At 34.1% G+C, this 19649-nt stretch overlaps 1 protein-coding gene across 1 annotated transcript; it reads left to right on the top strand.

Moving 5' to 3' along the window:
• The first annotated feature begins 2483 nt into the window (after nucleotides 1-2483).
• LOC110642882 (UV-stimulated scaffold protein A homolog) lies at nucleotides 2484-5311 on the top strand. Its single transcript, XM_021795065.2, has 2 exons — nucleotides 2484-2743; nucleotides 3196-5311. The coding sequence occupies exons 1-2, from the start codon at nucleotides 2555-2557 to the stop codon at nucleotides 4939-4941; spliced, it is 1935 nt and encodes a 644-aa protein (XP_021650757.2). The 5' UTR covers nucleotides 2484-2554; the 3' UTR covers nucleotides 4942-5311.
• The last annotated feature ends 14338 nt before the right edge of the window (nucleotides 5312-19649 follow it).

Genomic DNA, 19649 nt, shown 5'->3' with positions numbered 1-19649 from the left:
ATTATGCACCACTAAGCAATTCGCTTAGCGCGTTGATTTTCCATTGCGTAGTTACCGGACACCAGCAGCAGCAGCAGCCGCAACAGTAGTGCTCTGATAGAGTTTTGACCAAATCTGCCATTATGTGAAGTCACCTCTGTATTTTGTTTTGATAGGGCCCATGTAATTAGATTTTGTATTTTGTTTACTGTACATAAGTGAATGATGTATATCATTTTGGATTGTAAATAAATTGTAAATTATTGTGTAAATGAATTTTTATATGAATGAAATACATATATGATTCCCTTGAGATTGTATGAGTGAAGATGACATGAGATGACATATGAAAATGTGAAATAGATATAAATGATTTTAATAGGTGAATAGTAGAACCCGCCATATACAAATAAAACAGAGGAAACTTTGTCCGGGTCTCTAATAAAATAAATTGTGAAAAAAAAATTTCACACATAGATAATATGAATAGAAGGAGTTTAAAATTAACAATGAACATGACAAGATAAGATAGGATGCTCTAGGGCCGAATGTGGCACACCTTGCTCGGTTACACTGTAGACGGATAAGGGGCGTCACAATTTTTTTTATCAATATGAAGTTTGTTAAAATTAATAAAATACTAAAATTATTGAATATATTAATAAAACTAATAGGAGTAGCTAAAATTGATAATAAATGCAAAAATTTTAATTATTTTTTTCAATTAATGAGTTAATTATTTTTAATTAAATTTATTATGAAAATTGAAAATATTTGGAAAGGTTATGATTAAATTGATATAATTAACAATTTTTACTAAAATTGATAATTGATATAAAGGTTTTTATTTTTTTTTATCTTTTAACCTTATTTAATTATTTAAATATATGAATATTTGGAGTTATATTAAAGAATAAAATTAATATATAATATATAATTATAACAATGTATTTTTAAATTATATAATTTAACTTTTTATCAATATATTCAATTTTTTTAATTTTAATATATATATATATATATATATATATATATATTCAATCATTAATCTAACTTTTTACTTATAGTATTGTGTTATTTTTAATAATTAATTAATAAAATATAAAAATAAAAATATGAATGGAAGAATTTATGAAAATATTAAATTATTTTTTAATTTTTTAATTTACAATAAATAATAATTAATAAATTAATATCTTAGTCTTAGTATAAATCTTATTTCAAAAATATTTATATAGATAAAAATCTTAACTCATAAATAATTTTATTAAATAGTAAATGATAATATGTAATTTAAAAGCTTAATATTAATTTTTTTTTTCAAATTTTTATCATTATAACTAATTTTTTAAATAATTTTAGAATAGTTTTAAAAGTTTTTTTTTTATAAACTATAGTCAAAATTGATTTAAATCAATTAACATAATATAATTTTGATTGTTTTTTTTCTCTTGCGGTCATAATTTTTTCTATTAATTTATTTCAATTTTCATTTCTCACTAAAAATAATTAATATTTAAAATTAAACTAAAATTCTTAAAAAATAAAAAAATTGACTATAATAGTAAGAAGTTAAAAAAAATTTAAAAAGTGAGAAGGGGAAAGCATTGGAATTTCCAAAGACATCCGTCATTATTTTTATTATTTATAAAAATGTAAAAAATTTTTTTATAAAAAATTATTTTTTCTAAAATTCTTATTGTAATAAAATAAAATCAAACACTAAAACACATATCATTTACCTTACAATCTCTTTTTAAATAGATTATAATAATTTTATTAAAAAATTGAAATTATTTTCAAAATAACTTTTAATATATAATAAATTTTAATTTGAAAAATCAAAATATTCATATTGTTATATCATATTTATGGTATTTTATTTATAATATTTTAATTATTAAAGTAATATATATTAAAAATTTTATTTCATATTGTTTTATTTATAATATTTCAATTGACTAAAGTAATATAACTTATTAATTTTATTTTTTTATAGTTTTTTTAAATCAATTTTGATTAAAAGTAAAATACAATTATACTAATAAATAATTAAATTTAATTAATTATTAAAAATAATATATTATTATAATATTATATTATATAAAAAATTTAAAATTTATATAAAAATATTTTAAATTGCGAATTTATGTAACAATTATATCAATATAAAAACTAATATTATTAAAGTTTCAAACATTTTTTGATTTTGATTGTAATTAAATTCAATTGTTAAATTTTTTATACTTTTATTTTTAAAAGAGAAAAGATCCATTTTGGCTCGGAACTGAATCCGTCAATGTAGTTTAATTCAACGTCGATTTTAATCGATTTAATTAATTTTGATTTTGAATTAAATTAGTCTAATTTCGAATGTGAATCAATCCTTTGCCGGGTCAAATCTAAAGCGGTAATAACGTAAATTTGTTAAATGAAGAGGGTAAAAGTTAGCCATAGCTACCAACCGAACCCCATCGGCAAATAATCGACGAAATTAGAAAGAGACAATGCATAAATAAACGCGAAGTCTTTTTGAATTTTCCTGATTTTATTTGTCCTGTTCTTGCGTGATTCAATGGAAACTGTAGGAGGTTTAGGGCAAGGGAAGGTCAGGGCGTTGATAGAGAAGGCCACAAATTCGACGGAGGCAGAGGTGGAACCCCGCCTCCTCAAGGCCATCAAATCGGTGGTCCGGTATTCTGATTCGGAGCTCCGACTGGCGGCACAAACCCTAATGGATCTCATGAAACGCGACCACTCTCAGGTACTCCTTTAATCTTCTTATCATCACTATTGTTTTAATTTCTCTTTAATTGTAAGCAAATTTAATTAATAGTTTCAGGCTTAGTGGACAAAATTCAATCAATTTTGCGTAACCCATTGAGCAGAATATTATCTATAGTGATAAAAAGTGCATTTCTTGATAGATACCTTTAGCAAAACATATGCATCCAGCTCCAATTTAGACATGAGATTTTCTTTTTTTTGTGGCTGTTGTAATTCCTTTTTGGGTTTTATAATGAGGTTTGAGAAACAGAAAGTAACTAATTTTTGTATGTTAAGCTGCACTGAGTTCATGCTTGTTATGTTGTAATTGAATGTAGTGTAATTCAGTGAATTAAAATTTTTATTTTTGTACTGAATTTTTGCTTGATTACATTTATTTACATCCTATAAAACATGCACTAAATGTTTGCGTTTTGATGGTGTTTGCAGGTCAGGTATCTCACACTTCTCATAATTGATCAACTTTTCATGCGATCAAAGCTTTTTAGGACCCTTCTTGTTGAAAACTTGGATCAGCTGTTGAGTTTAAGTGTTGGGTTCAGAAGGAATCTGCCGCTTCCTGCTCCACCAGCTGTTGCATCTGTTTTGCGTTCAAAGGCAATTGAATTTTTGGAGAAGTGGAATGATTCATTTGGGATTCATTACAGGCAGATTCGATTAGGTTTTGACTATCTTAAAAACACGCTTCGGTTCCAATTTCCTAATATCCAGGCTAATGCTGCGCAGGAAAGAAGGGAAAGAGAGATGAGATCAAAAGAGATTCTACAGAGCAAGTTTGAAATATTGAAGGGAAATTTATCTTCAATAAAGGAAGAGATACAGTCAACGTTAGATGAGATTGGGGAGTGTTTAGAAATTGTTCGTACTGAACAGGAAACTATGCCACCTGGTCCTTTAGATGATGAAGATTTTGTAGAGTTCCGCCCTTCAGAATTACGCCAGATCCGTCTTGATTCATTGAGAGAAGGAGAAAAGATTCATGAGAACAGTGAGAACAAAGTGGTTTTTGATGCATTGAGGGAGCTGTACAAGCTTCTAGTAACAAAGCATCTGGTTTCAGTCCAAGAATGGATCTCTGTTCTTATAAGGGTCGAAGTACCAGATAATAGATCTAGAGATTCAGTGCTGAAGGAATTCATTGATATCCAAAATCGTCTCCAATCTGTCAAGAAGAAATGTGTAGAATCAGGTTATGCTCTTCCAGATACTACAAAGCGTGAAAAGGATGAGGAAGAAGATTTTTGGGAGGAGGGTAAAATTGAATCAATTAAACTTGAGAGCTCTAATGCACTCAATAAGCTAAATGAAAACTTTGCTGTGGCTTCAACTTCTGGGCAGACGAAAAATGATTCTCCTGAAAGCAGTAAAGGGAAGGCAAAATGTGATCAGTCACAGAGTTGCAAAGGAGCTGATTCAAGCTCACTTCGAAGTAAGCTTTTAGCTGAAGGCCCAGTTGTAAAGTGGGGCAATTTCTTGAATAATTGGGATTCAAATCGGGTTGTTCTTGCCAACCAGAGGGGCTTAGAGCTTGAAAGTCACTGGGGTAGGGTAGACTACAATGCAGTTATTCCAGCAGAAAAAATTGCAGAGCTAAACATTCGTGCAACTATTTATGAAGAAGAGCAAGTAGAAATACAACCATGCCATGCTCCATTACACAAAGGTGGACTTTGTCAGAGAAGAGATTTGAGAGTTTGCCCTTTCCATGGACCCGTCATACCCCGAGACGATGAAGGAAATCCTATCAATAAGAGCACTTCAACAAGTGATACAACTCTTGATTCTGATTTAATAGAGCAATTAGCAAAACAAGCTGTAAAGAATGTTCGGAATAGAGAGAATGAGGAAGCTAATAAAAGAAAATTGGATAAGCAATCACAGAAGCGTGCAAAGCTTGCTAAGATTCGTGAACATAATGAAGCGGTTCTGAGAGATGCTGCATTGGCATCGACCTCTAATTCTGTATTTGCTGGGGAGAATGTGAAGGCAACCACTGGGGGGAGGTTGGCTAGAAACAAAAAGAAAAGCCTTGCATCAATGCTGCACAAGAAAGAATCCACAAAAGATAGGTTAGCACAGAGACTTTTGAATACCCGGGCAAGGGATGCTACAATAAGGCTGCTGACACTTGGTGAGGATGCAAATTACAGAGAAGCTTTCCCTAATCAATGGTAGATGGATGGATGTCTTTATTGTGCTTTGGGACTTCCAGAAAGGACTGAACTGCTTAACATGCCTATGCTGCTAAGACAAGAAACAGCTTCAGTTTGATGGAAAACAATTATTGCATGTTGATCTCGCAGAGGATTGAATTTGTTCAAATAGTTTGCTGTGAATATTTTTTGAAGTCAAGGTATCTACTTGTTCCACCGTTATGGGTTTTCAGAGGGAGAAAGATAGGAGCGGTTTTGTTGGCAAACTTTTTAATCTGTATAAGGCTTTTTCCTTTTTTCCCTGAAACATTTTTGTAACATATTTTAACTACTGGACACAAATGAAGAATTGGGTCATTGCAAATAAATAAAATCTTGAAGGTCTGACTGAACGTGGTTCTAAAGATTGATTTGTATTACCGGTAATCTCAAATCAAGAAATTTTGCAGCGAAATTGAAGAATTTTTGTAATTAGGCGCAAGGGGGTTTTATTTCAAAATTTTTGAAGTTCTGGCAATATTTGGGTATAGAATGTCTGCATAAATCATCATTGAAAAAGCCTCTAAATACATTTACCACTTTGTAGGAATACTGCATGAATAAAGTTAACGTGTATTTGTAAATTGATTGCCATTTTAATATTTCATCTGATTGCATTTGAAGACCTCTTTTCTTGTTTATTTAATTGAAATGCAAGTCCGTCCCATTTATTAAAATGGCCGACTCATTTTTGGCTGCAACTGGTTGTTCCAATCAATCTCTGCTACTTCGGTTTAAGCTAGGTATTTTATTGATCACTTGGTAGAGATCAATTTCTTTTAATATGCACAGTTTATTTGCAAGATGATTAATATCCCTGCAACCGTTGTTGGAGAAAGAAAAGTATCAAATTAGTAGTAATTTGCGATAATGTTGTAGGAAATGTAATAGAGAATAGATTGACTGAAATTTGTACATTTGATTTTGGCAATATGATTAATATTGTTTAGGATATCATTAGGCAATTATGTATTGGATTGTGCTTTATTTTTCTTGGCCATTGATATTTTTGTCTTGAAAATATCATAGGGCAATATTAGAAAATTAGAAACTAATAACGTACATCCAGATTAAAAGCATTAATAAACTTTAAGAATATGAAGTAAAAAACAGCAGCAAAAATATTTGCAGGAGAATTTTATATCAAATCAGTGGCAAAAACATTTATAGTAGCTATTACATTTGAAAGAGCCAAAATATAGCATTTGGATTCGTAGCCTTAGACCGGTAGTTGAACCATGGTATGATTCCTTTTAGGATAAATGGTTAAAAAAGTCAAAATTTTACGAGTTTTCGTTAATTATAGTCATTTTTTTTTTCTTGTCAATTTTAGTATAATTTGAAATTTTAGTAATAATTATAGCCAATTGAATAATTTTGATAAATTGAGTATTGATGTAGTGGTTGACGTGGTAAAAATATTATTTTTTATATGTTCTTGTTGACATGGCGATTAACATAGCGTTAGTTTATTAATAAAAAATTCAAAACTTTTTAATTTTTATCAATTATATCAATTCTATAGGTTTATTTGATTTATGGCTAGCTGATTAGTTTTGATATAACTTAGTTAAAAATTAAATATTTTATTACTTAACATTAATGTAAAAAAATAATATTTATGTTACTTACTATAACAAAATAAAAAAAATTTCCCCTCTCTCCCTCCTCATATTTTTTGGTCAATATTTATGAAACTTATAATGAAAATAGATAAATTTTTATTTATTTAAAATTAAAAATATCCCTACATCCAACTCTCTCCTTCTCTCCTCCCATCCACTATTTTTCAATAATATATGTACACCCCTCTCTCTCTCTCTCTCTCTCTCTCTCTCATTGTCAACCAAATAATACACATGCACCATCCACCCACTTTTCTCGCTAAAAATTATCCTTACACCCACCTCTCTCTCTTCTCATCCAATAATATTTATACATATCCACCCATATGTTCCTTAAAGTTACAATTATAAATAAGTTAGAAATTGCACAATAAAGCTAGAATGCAATTCGGTCTAAGCTAAGAACAAGCCAACATTCGGCCTAAGCTAAGAACAAGCCAAATTTGCAATACAAAATGTAACAATAGGCACCCTCCTAAGGAATCTAAGGCTCGCCAATAACTCAAGCAACTCAAAACAATTCCCAAAAAACTTTAAAAAAAAAAAAAAACTTGAAGCAATGAAACAATGTGCACGCGAACTTTGCAACAATTATTGATTGAACTCTAGCAACTTAACTTTAATCCTAGTGTCCGGGATTAGAGTTCCATAGAAAAGTCCTTGATCATGCCTTTTACATTATCATTGATGGAGGTATGTATGAGATATGTATGTTTTTGGATGTATATGAGATATACATGCTAAAATGATTAATGTGTAAAATGAGACCTAATGTAACTAAGTTAGCCAAGGAATCTTCCAACTAAAATGATTAAGTTGGTAATGGTGTAGTTTTAAAAACTACATCATAGCTCTCCACTAAGGCGATCACTTAAGTAGTATTAGGCATTTACATTATCGGCTATGGATGCATAGGGGTAGTATAGTTTTTTTAAGAAAGCTTCTTGAAGTGATAGTTAAGCATAAGATGTTGTGGGTATACAAATACTTTAGTGGCCAATAGCGATAAATGGGAGTATTTGAGGCCATTAAGGTTCAAATTTGTATATTTCACTGACTTAGTAGGTGAAACTTAACTAGTGCAAGATAAGCCAATAATGGCAAAGGGTAACTAGGGTTTTAAGCACTAGAAGCTCAATATAATTGAGCCTTACATGAGATGTGATGAGTAAAGAGTTGCTTACTTATGAATTATTATTATTACAATAACAACATTAAGTACTTGAAGATGAATAATAGTTTATAAAAATTTAATTACCCAATAGAAATCTAACCCAAATAGGATTTTCATTTCCTACTTTGGAAGTGTAGGATTCGTCAAGTTAGTGGGAGGACCAATATGATCAAAAGACCATGATCATTTTGGTAAGCTTCAAAATACAACATACTAATTGGAATCTTGTTACTCTCTATAGTAATTCTAATAAAATTATAATGATACCATTTGTCACACCTTATCCCTTGTAAGGCATGACATGTTCCTGTAGCATACCTAATGAATTATCGAACTACACCTACCGATAACCCATTAAATATACTACAAGGGATTTTAAATAAAACATAGCATTTTATTTTACTTTTATATTGCGGAAAACTGCATTGTTGTGGTTGAAACTATAGCAAACCCAAAACTCATTTACATTTCAAGTAAACATTCATTGGAAATAATAATAAACAAAATATTACAAAAGTTACATTTCCATAAGTCTCAAAATAAAATTTCAAATATTTACAATCCCAAAATGCTATAGTAATGTAATGCTTTTTAATACAAACTGCTCAATGTTCGAATATCCATACATATAGTTATAAAATACATCAAAAGGAAATTACAGGGGTATACCTACTATATATACCCACAGTCAATATAAAACGCTGCTTCCAAGTCTCTCACTCGGTAGCCTTCTCCTTTCCCATAGCTGCGACAGCATAAATAAGCTATCGCTGAGTATTTCACTCAGCGGTGCATAACTAATAACTTTAAAACTTAAAATAAAGTATAACTTGTCAAAGCATAATAAATCATATTTTCATTAAGCATGAAAACATTACAATAGTTCTAAGTCCATAAGAACCATTTATTGAAATCACTTTTCAAATGAGAAATCATACTTCATAAATCAAAATTCACAAAACATAAGTGTTGCCAATATCAACACACAATTTAAGCCATTACACAAAATTTCATGATCAATGCCGTGTTGTACACCACGATAAAGCAATCTCAACCTGTGACACCCCTTATCCGTCTACAATGCAGCCGAGTAAGATATGCCACACAGTGTACCGGAATACCATATTTTATTTCAACTATTTTTATTCTTCCTTAATTTATTTCTTCATGGTTATGAAGTGCAATTTGTCAAATTTACCTCATTTGAGTCATTTATAAAATTATAAATTTATTTGAGGTTCCAAAAATTTTATAGAAAATCCGGTGGAGTACCGACTAAAAATGGAGAAAACAGTTCTTCGGAACCTGTGAAAAACACTTTCAATATGTTTTCACTCATTCCCAAACTCCATTATATCAACAAAGTTTCAATATTTCTTAACAATACTTCTATTTCTCTTTCATTCATTTCACATGATAATCATATACAAATCATAAATAAATACTCAATTTTTCATTTATAAATACAAATTACAAATACTTACATTAATACCAAAATATATTACATGACAACTATACATGAGAAAATAAAAGTTTAATTACAAAATACCAAAATGAGACCTAGTGTCCAACCAATGCACTGAAATTTGTGAGGTGACACGGACACTATGCGGAACTGTGGATGGCCTCACCCAGTCTATGGTCTACTGGGCTCTCTGTCAGTCTCTCCAGAACCTACGCATGGCAAAAAGCAACGCGCTAAGCAATAATGCTTAGTGGTGCCAATAATAAAATAAAAAAAACTATAAGGAAATAAATATGCAGTGAATGTATTGATGTCTCATGCAGAAAATTTTTTTGTAATTATTTGTAGTCTTATTTATTTGGTATTTGTTATATTCATTATTTCATTAAATTTATCAGGTTTCATTTTTGATTACCCAAGTAACCTATACTCGATGACTGGACTGGATAAACGAGTAAACTGGCACTAGGTATCAAGTACCTCGGGCCGTCACACCATCGGTCACATATGTATCTCCCGGTGTGCAACAGAACAGCTGATAAGCTGTAATAAATATTAGGCACAAGGCCAAGTATCACCATGATTTCAGAATGGCTAAAAGCCATAAAATCACAGAATGGCATAATGCCATGTGCAGTACTGCTAACTGAACCCTATTGGCATGCCAACCAATCCAAGCCAATCTTACTAGGTGTACTAAGGCATGTTAAACTTTTAAATTTTACAATTCTTAAAATTGAAGTTTAATTGTTACTATTCATTTCATTAGTCAACTAAAATGTTTACTTTTTCATAGACAATAGGTATATTGGTTCTAATATCCCCAACATACCACATTTTGCATTTTAAAGTTGTTGGTATTGGTTGCCAATACCATTTGATAGTGTTGGCTATTCACAATTTTTAGATTTCAAGCACTATGTTTACTGTTCCATTGGTCATTTTTATAGTAGGAATTTGGCAAAATTGTCTTCATGAAAGTTGTTCCTTATTGTGTCTAGTTACATTTATTTTTTTGAATCACTCCATTTGGAGTTTTGTAGCTCAAGTTATGGCCTAAACACCATAACTAGCTGGATTGAAATTTTCCAGATTTTCTGGACAGAACCAATTCTACGGTGTTTTCTACACTGACTGCAGGTCAGTTTTTAAACATGTTATGATCAAAATTCGGGTTTATTTTCCTCTTGAAAGTTGTAGGTCTATGTCTCAACTTTCTCCTGGTAAAATTTCTGGTCAATTGGACCTTTCTACACTGAGTTATAACCAAATGAATAAACACTATTTATTTGGTCATTTTGCCCAGGTAGAATGTAAGTCACCCGGATTAGGGCAATTTTTAGGTCAATATAGTTTAGTTTTCTGGGCAGGGTTTGAAATTATAGGGAATGAATACACATAATTTTTATTTTGTTTTTCTTACATTTTCTACTTATCTCATGGTATTAAGCATGAATTAAGTAAAAGTGCTAAGAGATTGGACACTGACCTCTTTTGCTAACTTTTCCAAGTCTCCAAAACTTCCTTCTTCCTTCTTCTTGTTGTTGGCTAGAGGTTGCTCAAGTTGCAAAATCAATTTTTAGTGAAGCAAGGTTGTGGTTTCAAGGTGAGATGAGATGGGATTTGAAGCTTGCTTTAAGCTTCCATGGATGTTGGGTTGGGGAAGGGTTTCGGCTGGCTTTGTTGGGGAACAAAGCAGATTGTATTTTATTAATTTTTACCTCATTTTATCTCTTTTTAATTGGTTTTTAATAGCTTGTTCAAATGTAATTGATGAGAGCACTTTTAATGACCTCATAGTGATGTCATAATTGACATTTTTCTCATTTTCTTTTCTTTTCTTCTCTACTCATTTTCAATTTAATTTTTAGCAATATTTATTCACATTTTATGTCATAATAATTATTTTCTTAACTGGAAAAGTAGGCCAAAAATTATCTCTAAAGACGAAATGATCAAAATGCCCTCGATTTGGCTTAACAGACTAAAATTATCTGTACCGATTGAAAATTTTGTCTAAGCATTTTCTTGGCATTCTAATACCACAGAAATCTCAATGACTCTTCTCTGGAGTCTCTAAAATTATTTTATAAATTTTCTCCCGGGTTTAGGGCTTCTAGTTGCGAGAACCACAACTTCTCACTAAGTTACCCGTCGCTAGGGCACCGGCTCATTTAACTTGATCGTATTTTAATTCTAAAATTTTTCTTAAATTTTTCTTATTAATATTTGAGTTAATTATGGTTCCTCACTTTAGTTTAAATATTTTTCCAGACGTTCTAACTGTCCAGATAGACACCGGTCACTGAAATAGTAGAATGTACGGAATTGCTGCAGTGAGGGTGTTACAACTCTTCCCCTCTAATAAAAATTTCGTCCTTAAAATTTACCTGATGCAAATAGTTGAGGAAACTATTGCCTCATTGTCTCTTCACTTTCCCAAGTTGCCTCCTCAGTGTTGTGGTGCCTCCAAAGCACTTTTACCGGTGGAATCTGCTTATTCCTTAACTCTTTCATTTCCCGAGCCAAGATCCGTATAGGTTCTTCTTCATTTGTCAAATCCGATTGTACTTCAATTTCTTCCATAGAGATGACATGTGAAGGATCTGAGCGGTATCTTCTTAGCATAGATGCATGGAATACATTGTGGATCTTGTCCAGCTCTGGTGGTAAAGCTAGCCTATAGGCCACTAAACCCACACGTTCAATAACTTCATATGGGCCAATGAACCTAGGGCTCAACTTACCTTTTCTTCTAAATCTTAGTACCTTCTTCCACGGTGACACCTTGAGGAACACTTTGTCGCCAACTTCATATTCTATTTCTTTTCTCTTTAGGTCTGCATAGGATTTTTTGTCTGTCTAAGGCAACCTTTAGATTTGCTTTGATTAGCTTTACCTTCTCCTCAGTCTGTTTCACCAGGTCTGGCCCTACTAGTTTATCTCCACCTAATTCAGTCCAACACACTGGAGTTTTACATTTCCTCCCATATAGTGCTTCATACGGGGCCATTTGGATGCTAGCTTGGTAGCTATTGTTGTATGCAAATTTTGCCAGTGGGAGGTATCTATCCCAACTTCCCTCAAACTCAATGACACAACTCCTCAGCATATCCTCAAGGACCTGACATATATTTCATGTTATTATTATCATTTCAGTTCAATATTTGTATTAGTTCATTTGGTTTCAATTGTTTACCTGGATTACTCTTTCTGATTGCCCATCCGTCTGAGGATGGAAAGCTGTGCTGAAGTGGAGTTGTGTACCCACGGATTCATGCAACTTCTTCCAAAATCTCGATGTAGATCTTGGGTCTCGATCAGATATGATGGAAAGTGGGATTCCATGCAATCTAACTATCTCACTGATATACAATTCTGCTAACTTCTCCAGTGAGTAGTCAGTCCTAACTAGCAGAAAGTGTACTGACTTCGTCAATCTATCTACTATTACCCATACTGCATCATGCTTCTTCTAGGTGAGAGGTAGACCACTTACAAAATCCATGGTGACCTGATCCCATTTCCATTCAGGTATGTGTATAGGCTATAGCAAACCCAATAGAACTTATTGTTTTGCCTTGACTTGCTAACATGTCAAGCATTTAGTCACATAGTCAGCTATGTCCTTCTTCATACCATGCCACCAATAATGAAGCTTCAAGTCATGATACATTTTTGTACTTCCTGGGTGTATAGCATAAACACTGATGTGTGCCTCTTTTAGAATACTGGCTTTCAATTCCCCATCATCTGGTACACATACTCTTCCTTTGCAGTACAAACACCCATCTGCTTTTACCTCATTATCAATTGCCTTCCCTTCTAAGATTTTACTCATAGTAGTCATTAACTTCTCATATACCTTCTGCCCATCTAAAATCTGCTGTAGCAGGTTTGGCCTCACTTGCAACTCAGCCAAAATAGCTCCATCTCGAGCCAAGGATAGACAGGCATTCAATGATCTCAAAATTGTGATGGATTTTCTGCTCAAAGTATTAGCAACTATTTTTGCCTTCCCAGGATGGTATTCAATCATACAATCATACAATTATAGTCCTTCAGGAACTCAATCCATCGCCACTGTCTAAGATTGAGCTCCTTCTGGGTTGACAAGTATTTCAGACTTTTGTGGTCTGTGTAAATTTAACACTTTTCACCATACAAGTAGTGCCTCCATATCTTCAGTGCAAAGATGATTGCTATAAGTTCTAGATCATAGGTAGGGTAGTTCTGTTCATGTGGCCTTAGCTACCTAGAAGCATAAGCGACCACCTTCCCCTCTTGCATCAATACACACCCTAACCCATTATGAGAGGCATCACTGTAGACCACAAAGTCCTTTCCTGACACTGACTGTGTTAACACTGGTGCCTCTGTCAACATAGCCTTCAACTTCTCAAAACTGGCTTGACACTTGTCATTCCAGTCAAATCTAACATTCTTGTGTAACAACTTAGTCATTGGAACAGCTATTAAAGAAAATCCCTTCACAAATCTTCTGTAATACCCAGCTAGCCCCAAGAAACTTTTGACCTCAGTTGTATTTCTGGTGGGCTTCCATTCCATCACTACTTTTATTTTCTTGGGATCCACTCTAATCCCATCAGCTGATACTATGTGTCCAAGGAATGCAATCTCATTCAACCAGAAGTCACACTTGGACAACTTAGCATACAGTTTCTTTTCTCTTAGGGTTTGTAAAACAATCCTCAAATGCTCATCATGTTCTTCCCTGGTCTTGGAATACACTAAGATATCATCAGTACAGACCACTACGAACTGATCTAGGTATGGATGGAAGATATGGTTCATAAGGTCCATGAATGCTGCTGGTGCATTTGATAGGCCAAAGGGCATCACTAGAAACTCATAATGCCCATACTAGGTCCTGAATGCAGTCTTTGGCACATCTGCATCCTTCACCCTCAACTGATGATACCTTGATCTGAGATCAATTTTAGAAAATACTCCTGCTCCCTTCAACTGATCAAACAGATCATCAATTCTAGGCAATGGATACTTATTCTTCACAGTCACTTTATTCAACTGTCGATAATCGATGCATAACCTCAAAGTCCCATCCTTTTTCTTTACAAACAGTACTGGAGCTCCCCATGGTGACACACTGGGGCCTATGAACCCCTTATCTAGTAACTCCTGCAACTAGATTTCCAGCTCCTTTAATTCAGTAGGTGCCATCCTATAAGGAGCAATAGAGATTGGTGTTGTACCCGGCAGTATCTCAATAGCAAATTCGACTTCCCTTTCTGGTGGCAAGCCAGGGAATTCTTCAAGGAACACATATGGGAAGTCTCTTACTGTGGGTATGTTACACAGATCTGGCTTAGCCTGCCTAGTGTCCACCACATGTGCTAGGTAGGCTTCACAGCCTTTTCTCATCAGTTTTCTTGCAACTGTAGTTGAGATGACATTGGACAAGAAATCTGTCCTTTCCCCCACAACTGTAATCTCATTACCCTTAGGAGTTTTCATGGAAATCCTCTTTAATTTACAATCAACTATTGTCTGATGACGTGACAACCAGTCCATTCCCAAAATCACGTCAAACTCATGGAAAGGCAATTCAATCAGGTCTGCCAAGAATTCATATCCCTGAATTCTTAACGGGCAACCCTTGTACACTTTGTACACCACTACATTGTGGCCCAATGGATTAGTGACCAAGATATCTTGGTCACTCTCCCCTACTAGTATCCCCCTTTCTACGGGTAAGTTGATGCAGATGTATGAATGAGTGGATCCTAGATCCACCAATGCATGCACAGATTTATTGTAGAGGGAGAACGTACCCCTAATGACGTCCGGGCATCTTGCTCCTCCTGAGCTCTTATGGCATAGGCTCTGGCAGGTGCTCTAACCTCTGGCCTCTCTGCTGGCTCAGATGCCGGTCTCTGTGATGGTTTCACTACCTCAGATTTATTAGATTTCCTACCCTTTTAAGGTGCAGGAGCAGGTCTGTCTACTTGTGTTGGAGCAGCTGTAGCAGTTATGCATGGACAATTCCTTAACTGATGCACTGTCGACCCACACCTTAGGCAGGCACCCGTTACTCTCCAACACTCCCCCTTATGCCACTTTAAGCAATACGGACATGCAGAAGATGTTGGGGCTGGTCCCCTGAACACCGTCCTTGGAGAGCTACCCACTAATGGTGTGGACTGACCTCTCTTAGGTGTAAACTGTGGCTTGGGCCCCTGGGACTGACCCTGACCTTAAGGTTGACCTGAACTCTGTGCAGGTGGACCTTTGAACTTTTTCCCTGGTGCAGGAGATGAGCTAGACTGACCCAGGCCCCTCTTCTATTGTCTTTCTCTTCTAGTCTGCTCACTTATTCTAACTTTCTCAACTTTTAATACAGCTTCTACTAACTTGGTGAAGTCTGCGATTCCCAAGGCAGTGATCATTATCTTTATGTTATCATTTAGCACCTCTTCAAATCTTTTACACCTCTCGGCCTCATTAGGGACTATCTCCCTTCTATAGCGGCTTAGTCTGACAAATTCTTTTTCATACTCTGCCACTGTCAGCTGTCTCTGCCTAAGGCTAATGAATTCTCTTCTTCTCTCTTCCAGGTATACACTACCCACATACTTCTTTTTGAACTCTAAGAGGAAGAAGCCCCAGGTTATTAATTCTAGCTACACTTCACTAGACACTGTATCCCACCATTGATAGGCATCATCTTGAAGTAAAGATACAACAGCTTCTAGGTTTTGCTCTGGAGTGCAGTGGAGTTGTTTTAAAACCCTTCCAGTTTTGTTCAACTAGTTTTCGGCTGCAACAGAATCATCTTCTCTCTTGCTAAAGAAATCCACTGCTCCAAATTTTCTTAATCTTTCCAGATCTGATTTCTGCTATGGAGGTGGTGGTGGTGGTGGCATTACCCTAGCCATTTATTTGAAAAACTTGGCCATTTGCAGGCACATGGCTTGTGGAGGCTGAGCAGGCTCTACTGGACCTGGTGGAGCAGGTTTTCCCCTACCCCAAGTCTCAGCTACTGCAGGTGGAGAATGACTCTCCATTTCCTCCTCAACTGCCATCTATGATGTGGGGTCCATATCCTAATTAAAATAACAAAGACAAATAGATCTGCATTAGTGTCACCTCGACTCTTATAAATGCAATGCATGGTATAGACTCGATCTAGACCCAGAAATACCTAAACCGTGCTCTGATACCACTAAATGTGACACCCCTTACCCGTCTACAGTGTAGCCGAGTAAGATATGCCACACAGTGTACCAGAATACCATATTTTATTTCAACTATTTTTATTCTTCCTTAATTTATTTCTTCATGGTTATGAAGTGCAATTTGTCAAATTTACCTCATTTGAGTCATTTATTAAAATTATAAATTTATTTGAGGTTCCGAAAATTTTATAGAAAATCCGGCAGAGTACCGACTAAAAATGGAGAAAACAGTTCTTCAGAACCTGTGAAAAACACTTCCAATACGTTTTCACTCATTCCCAAACTCCATTATATCAACAAAGTCTCAATATTTCTCAACAATACTTCTATTTCTCATTCATTCATTTCACATGATAATCATATACAAATCATAAATAAATACTCAATTTTTCATTTATAAACACAAATTACAAATATTTACATTAATACCAAAATATATTACATGAGTCTCAACTGTACATGAGAAAATAAAAGTTTAATTACAAAATACCAAAATGAGACCTAGTGTCCTACCAATGCACTGAAGTTTGTGAGGTGACACGAACACGATGTAGATCTGTGGACGGCCTCACCCAGACTGCGGTCTACTGGGCTCTCTGTCAGTCTTTCCAGAATCTACGTGTGGCAAAAAGCAACGCGCAAAGCAATAATGCTTGTTGGTGCCAATAATAAAATAAAAAAAAACTAAAAGGAAATAAATATGCAGTGAATGTATTGATGTCTCATGCAGATAAATTTTTGGTAATTATTTGTAGTCTTATTTATTTGGTATTTGTTATATTCATTATTTCATTAAATTTATCAACTTTCATTTTTGATTGCCCAAGTAACCTATACTGGATGACTGGACTGGATAAACAGGTAAACTGGCACTGGGTATCAAGTACCCCAGGCCGTCACACCATCGGTCACATATGTATCTCCCGGTGTGCAACAGAACAGCTGATAAGCTGTAATAAATATTAGGCACAAGGCCAAGTATCACCATAATTTCAAAATAGCTAAAAGCCATAAAATCACAGAATGGCATAATGCCATGTGCAGTACTGCTAACTGAACCCTATTAGCATGCCAAGCTATCCAAACCATTCTTACTAGGTGCACTAGGGCATGTTACATTTTTAAATTTTACAATTCTTGAAATTGAAGTTTAATTGTTACTATTCATTTCATTAGTCAACTAAAATATTGACTTTTTCATAGACAATAGGTATATTGGTTCTAATATCCCTAACATACCACTTTTGCACTCTAAAGTTGTTGGTATTGGTTGCCAATACCATTTGAAAGCTTGGTGTTGGTTATTCACAATTTTCAGATTTTAAGCACTAAGTTTACTGTTCCATTTGTCATCTGTACAGTCGGAATTTGGCAAAATTTTCTTCATGAAAGTTGTTCCTTATTGTTTCTAGTTACATTTCTTCTTTTGAATCACACCATTTGGAGTTTTGTAGCTCAAGTTATAGCCTAAACACCATAATTGGCCGGATTGAAATTTTCCAGATTTTCTGGATAGAACCAATTCTACGGTGTTTTCTACACTGATTTCTGGTCAGTTTTGAACATGTTATAATCAAAATTTAGGTTTGTTTTCTTCGTGAACATTGTAGGTTTATGTCTCAGCTTTCTCCTGGTAAAATTTCAGGTTAATTGGACCTTTCTACACTGAGTTATGACCAAATGAATAAATACTGTTCATTTGGTCATTTTGCCTAGGCAGAATGTAAGTCACCCGGATTAGGGCAATTTTTAGGTCAACTTAGTTTAGTTTTTTGGGCAGGGTTTCTTCACCAAAGTTGTGCCATTATGTGTCTAGTTTCATGTCCAATTGGCCTTGCACCAATTGAACCTATACAACTCCATTTATGGCTACCCAAACCTGCTAGACTCACAACTAGTCCTGTAGGTCACCCAGGGCAGCATGCCTAAGTTCAACTCCAACATCCTTACTCATTCAATGCTTCCTCACACACATTCAAATGGACACTAATTGACCATTACAAGGTTAAAATACCATTACATGAGCAAACCCTAATGTTGTTCAAATGTCCAAGTTTTCAAGTTCATTCATGCACTATACTTGCATTTCACTTACACAAACATGTTCAATCACTCATCTAATACTAAGGGCAGCCCATGAACTACTTTGTTTCAAGTAAATTCATCAACCCTAACCAACCGTAAGCTGCCAAAATTATAGGGAATGAATAAACATAATTTTTATTTTATTTTTCTTACATTTTCTACTTATCTCATGGTATTAAGCATGAATTAAGTAAAAGTGCTAAGAGATTGGACACTAACCTCTTTTGCTAACTTTTCCAAGTCTCCAAAACTTCCTTCTTCCTTCTTCTTTTTTCTGGCTAGAGGTTGTTCAAGTTGCAAAATCAATTTTTAGTGAAGCAAGGTTGTGGTTTCAAGGTGAGATGAGGTGGGATTTCAAGCTTGCTTTAAGCTTCCATGGAGGTTGGGTTGGGGAAGGGTTTCGGCTGGCTTTGTTGGGGAAGAAAGCAGATTGTATTTTGTTAATTTTACCTCATTTTACCTCCTTTTAATTGGTTTTTAATAGCTTGTTCAAATGTAATTGGTGGGAGCACTTTTAATGACCTCATGGTGATGTCATAATTGACATTTTTATCATTTTCTTTTCTTTTCTTTTCTACTTATTTTCAATTTAATTTTTAGCAATATTTATTCACACTTTATATCATAATAATTGTTTACTTAACTGGACAAGTTGGCCAAAAATCATCTCCGAAGACGAAATGACCAAAATGCCCTCCATTTGGCTTAACAGACTAAAATTGTCTGTACCAATTGAAAAATTTTTCTAAGCATTTTCTTGATATTCTAATGCCACAGAAATCTCAATGACTCTTCTCTAGAGTCCCAAAAATAATTTTATAAATTTTCTCCTGGGTTTAGGGCTTCTAGTTGCGAGAACCACAACTTCCCATTGGATTACCCATCTCTAGGGCATCGGCTCATTTAACTTGGTCGTATTTTATTTCTAAAATTTTTCCTAAATTTTTCTTATTAATGTTTGAGTTAATTATGGTTCCTCACTTTAGTTTAAATACTTTTTCAGACGTTCTAACTGTCCGGACTGACAGCAGTGACCAGAACAGTAGAATGTATGGAATTGCTACAGTGAGGGTGTTACACAACCTCACTAATCATTATTAATGAGAGAAAGGCTAGCTAGCTAAT

Source organism: Hevea brasiliensis, chromosome 10 (genome assembly GCF_030052815.1).
Source record: "Hevea brasiliensis isolate MT/VB/25A 57/8 chromosome 10, ASM3005281v1, whole genome shotgun sequence".
Lineage (NCBI taxonomy): Eukaryota > Viridiplantae > Streptophyta > Magnoliopsida > Malpighiales > Euphorbiaceae > Hevea > Hevea brasiliensis.
This window is presented reverse-complemented; position numbering and strand designations above follow the sequence as displayed.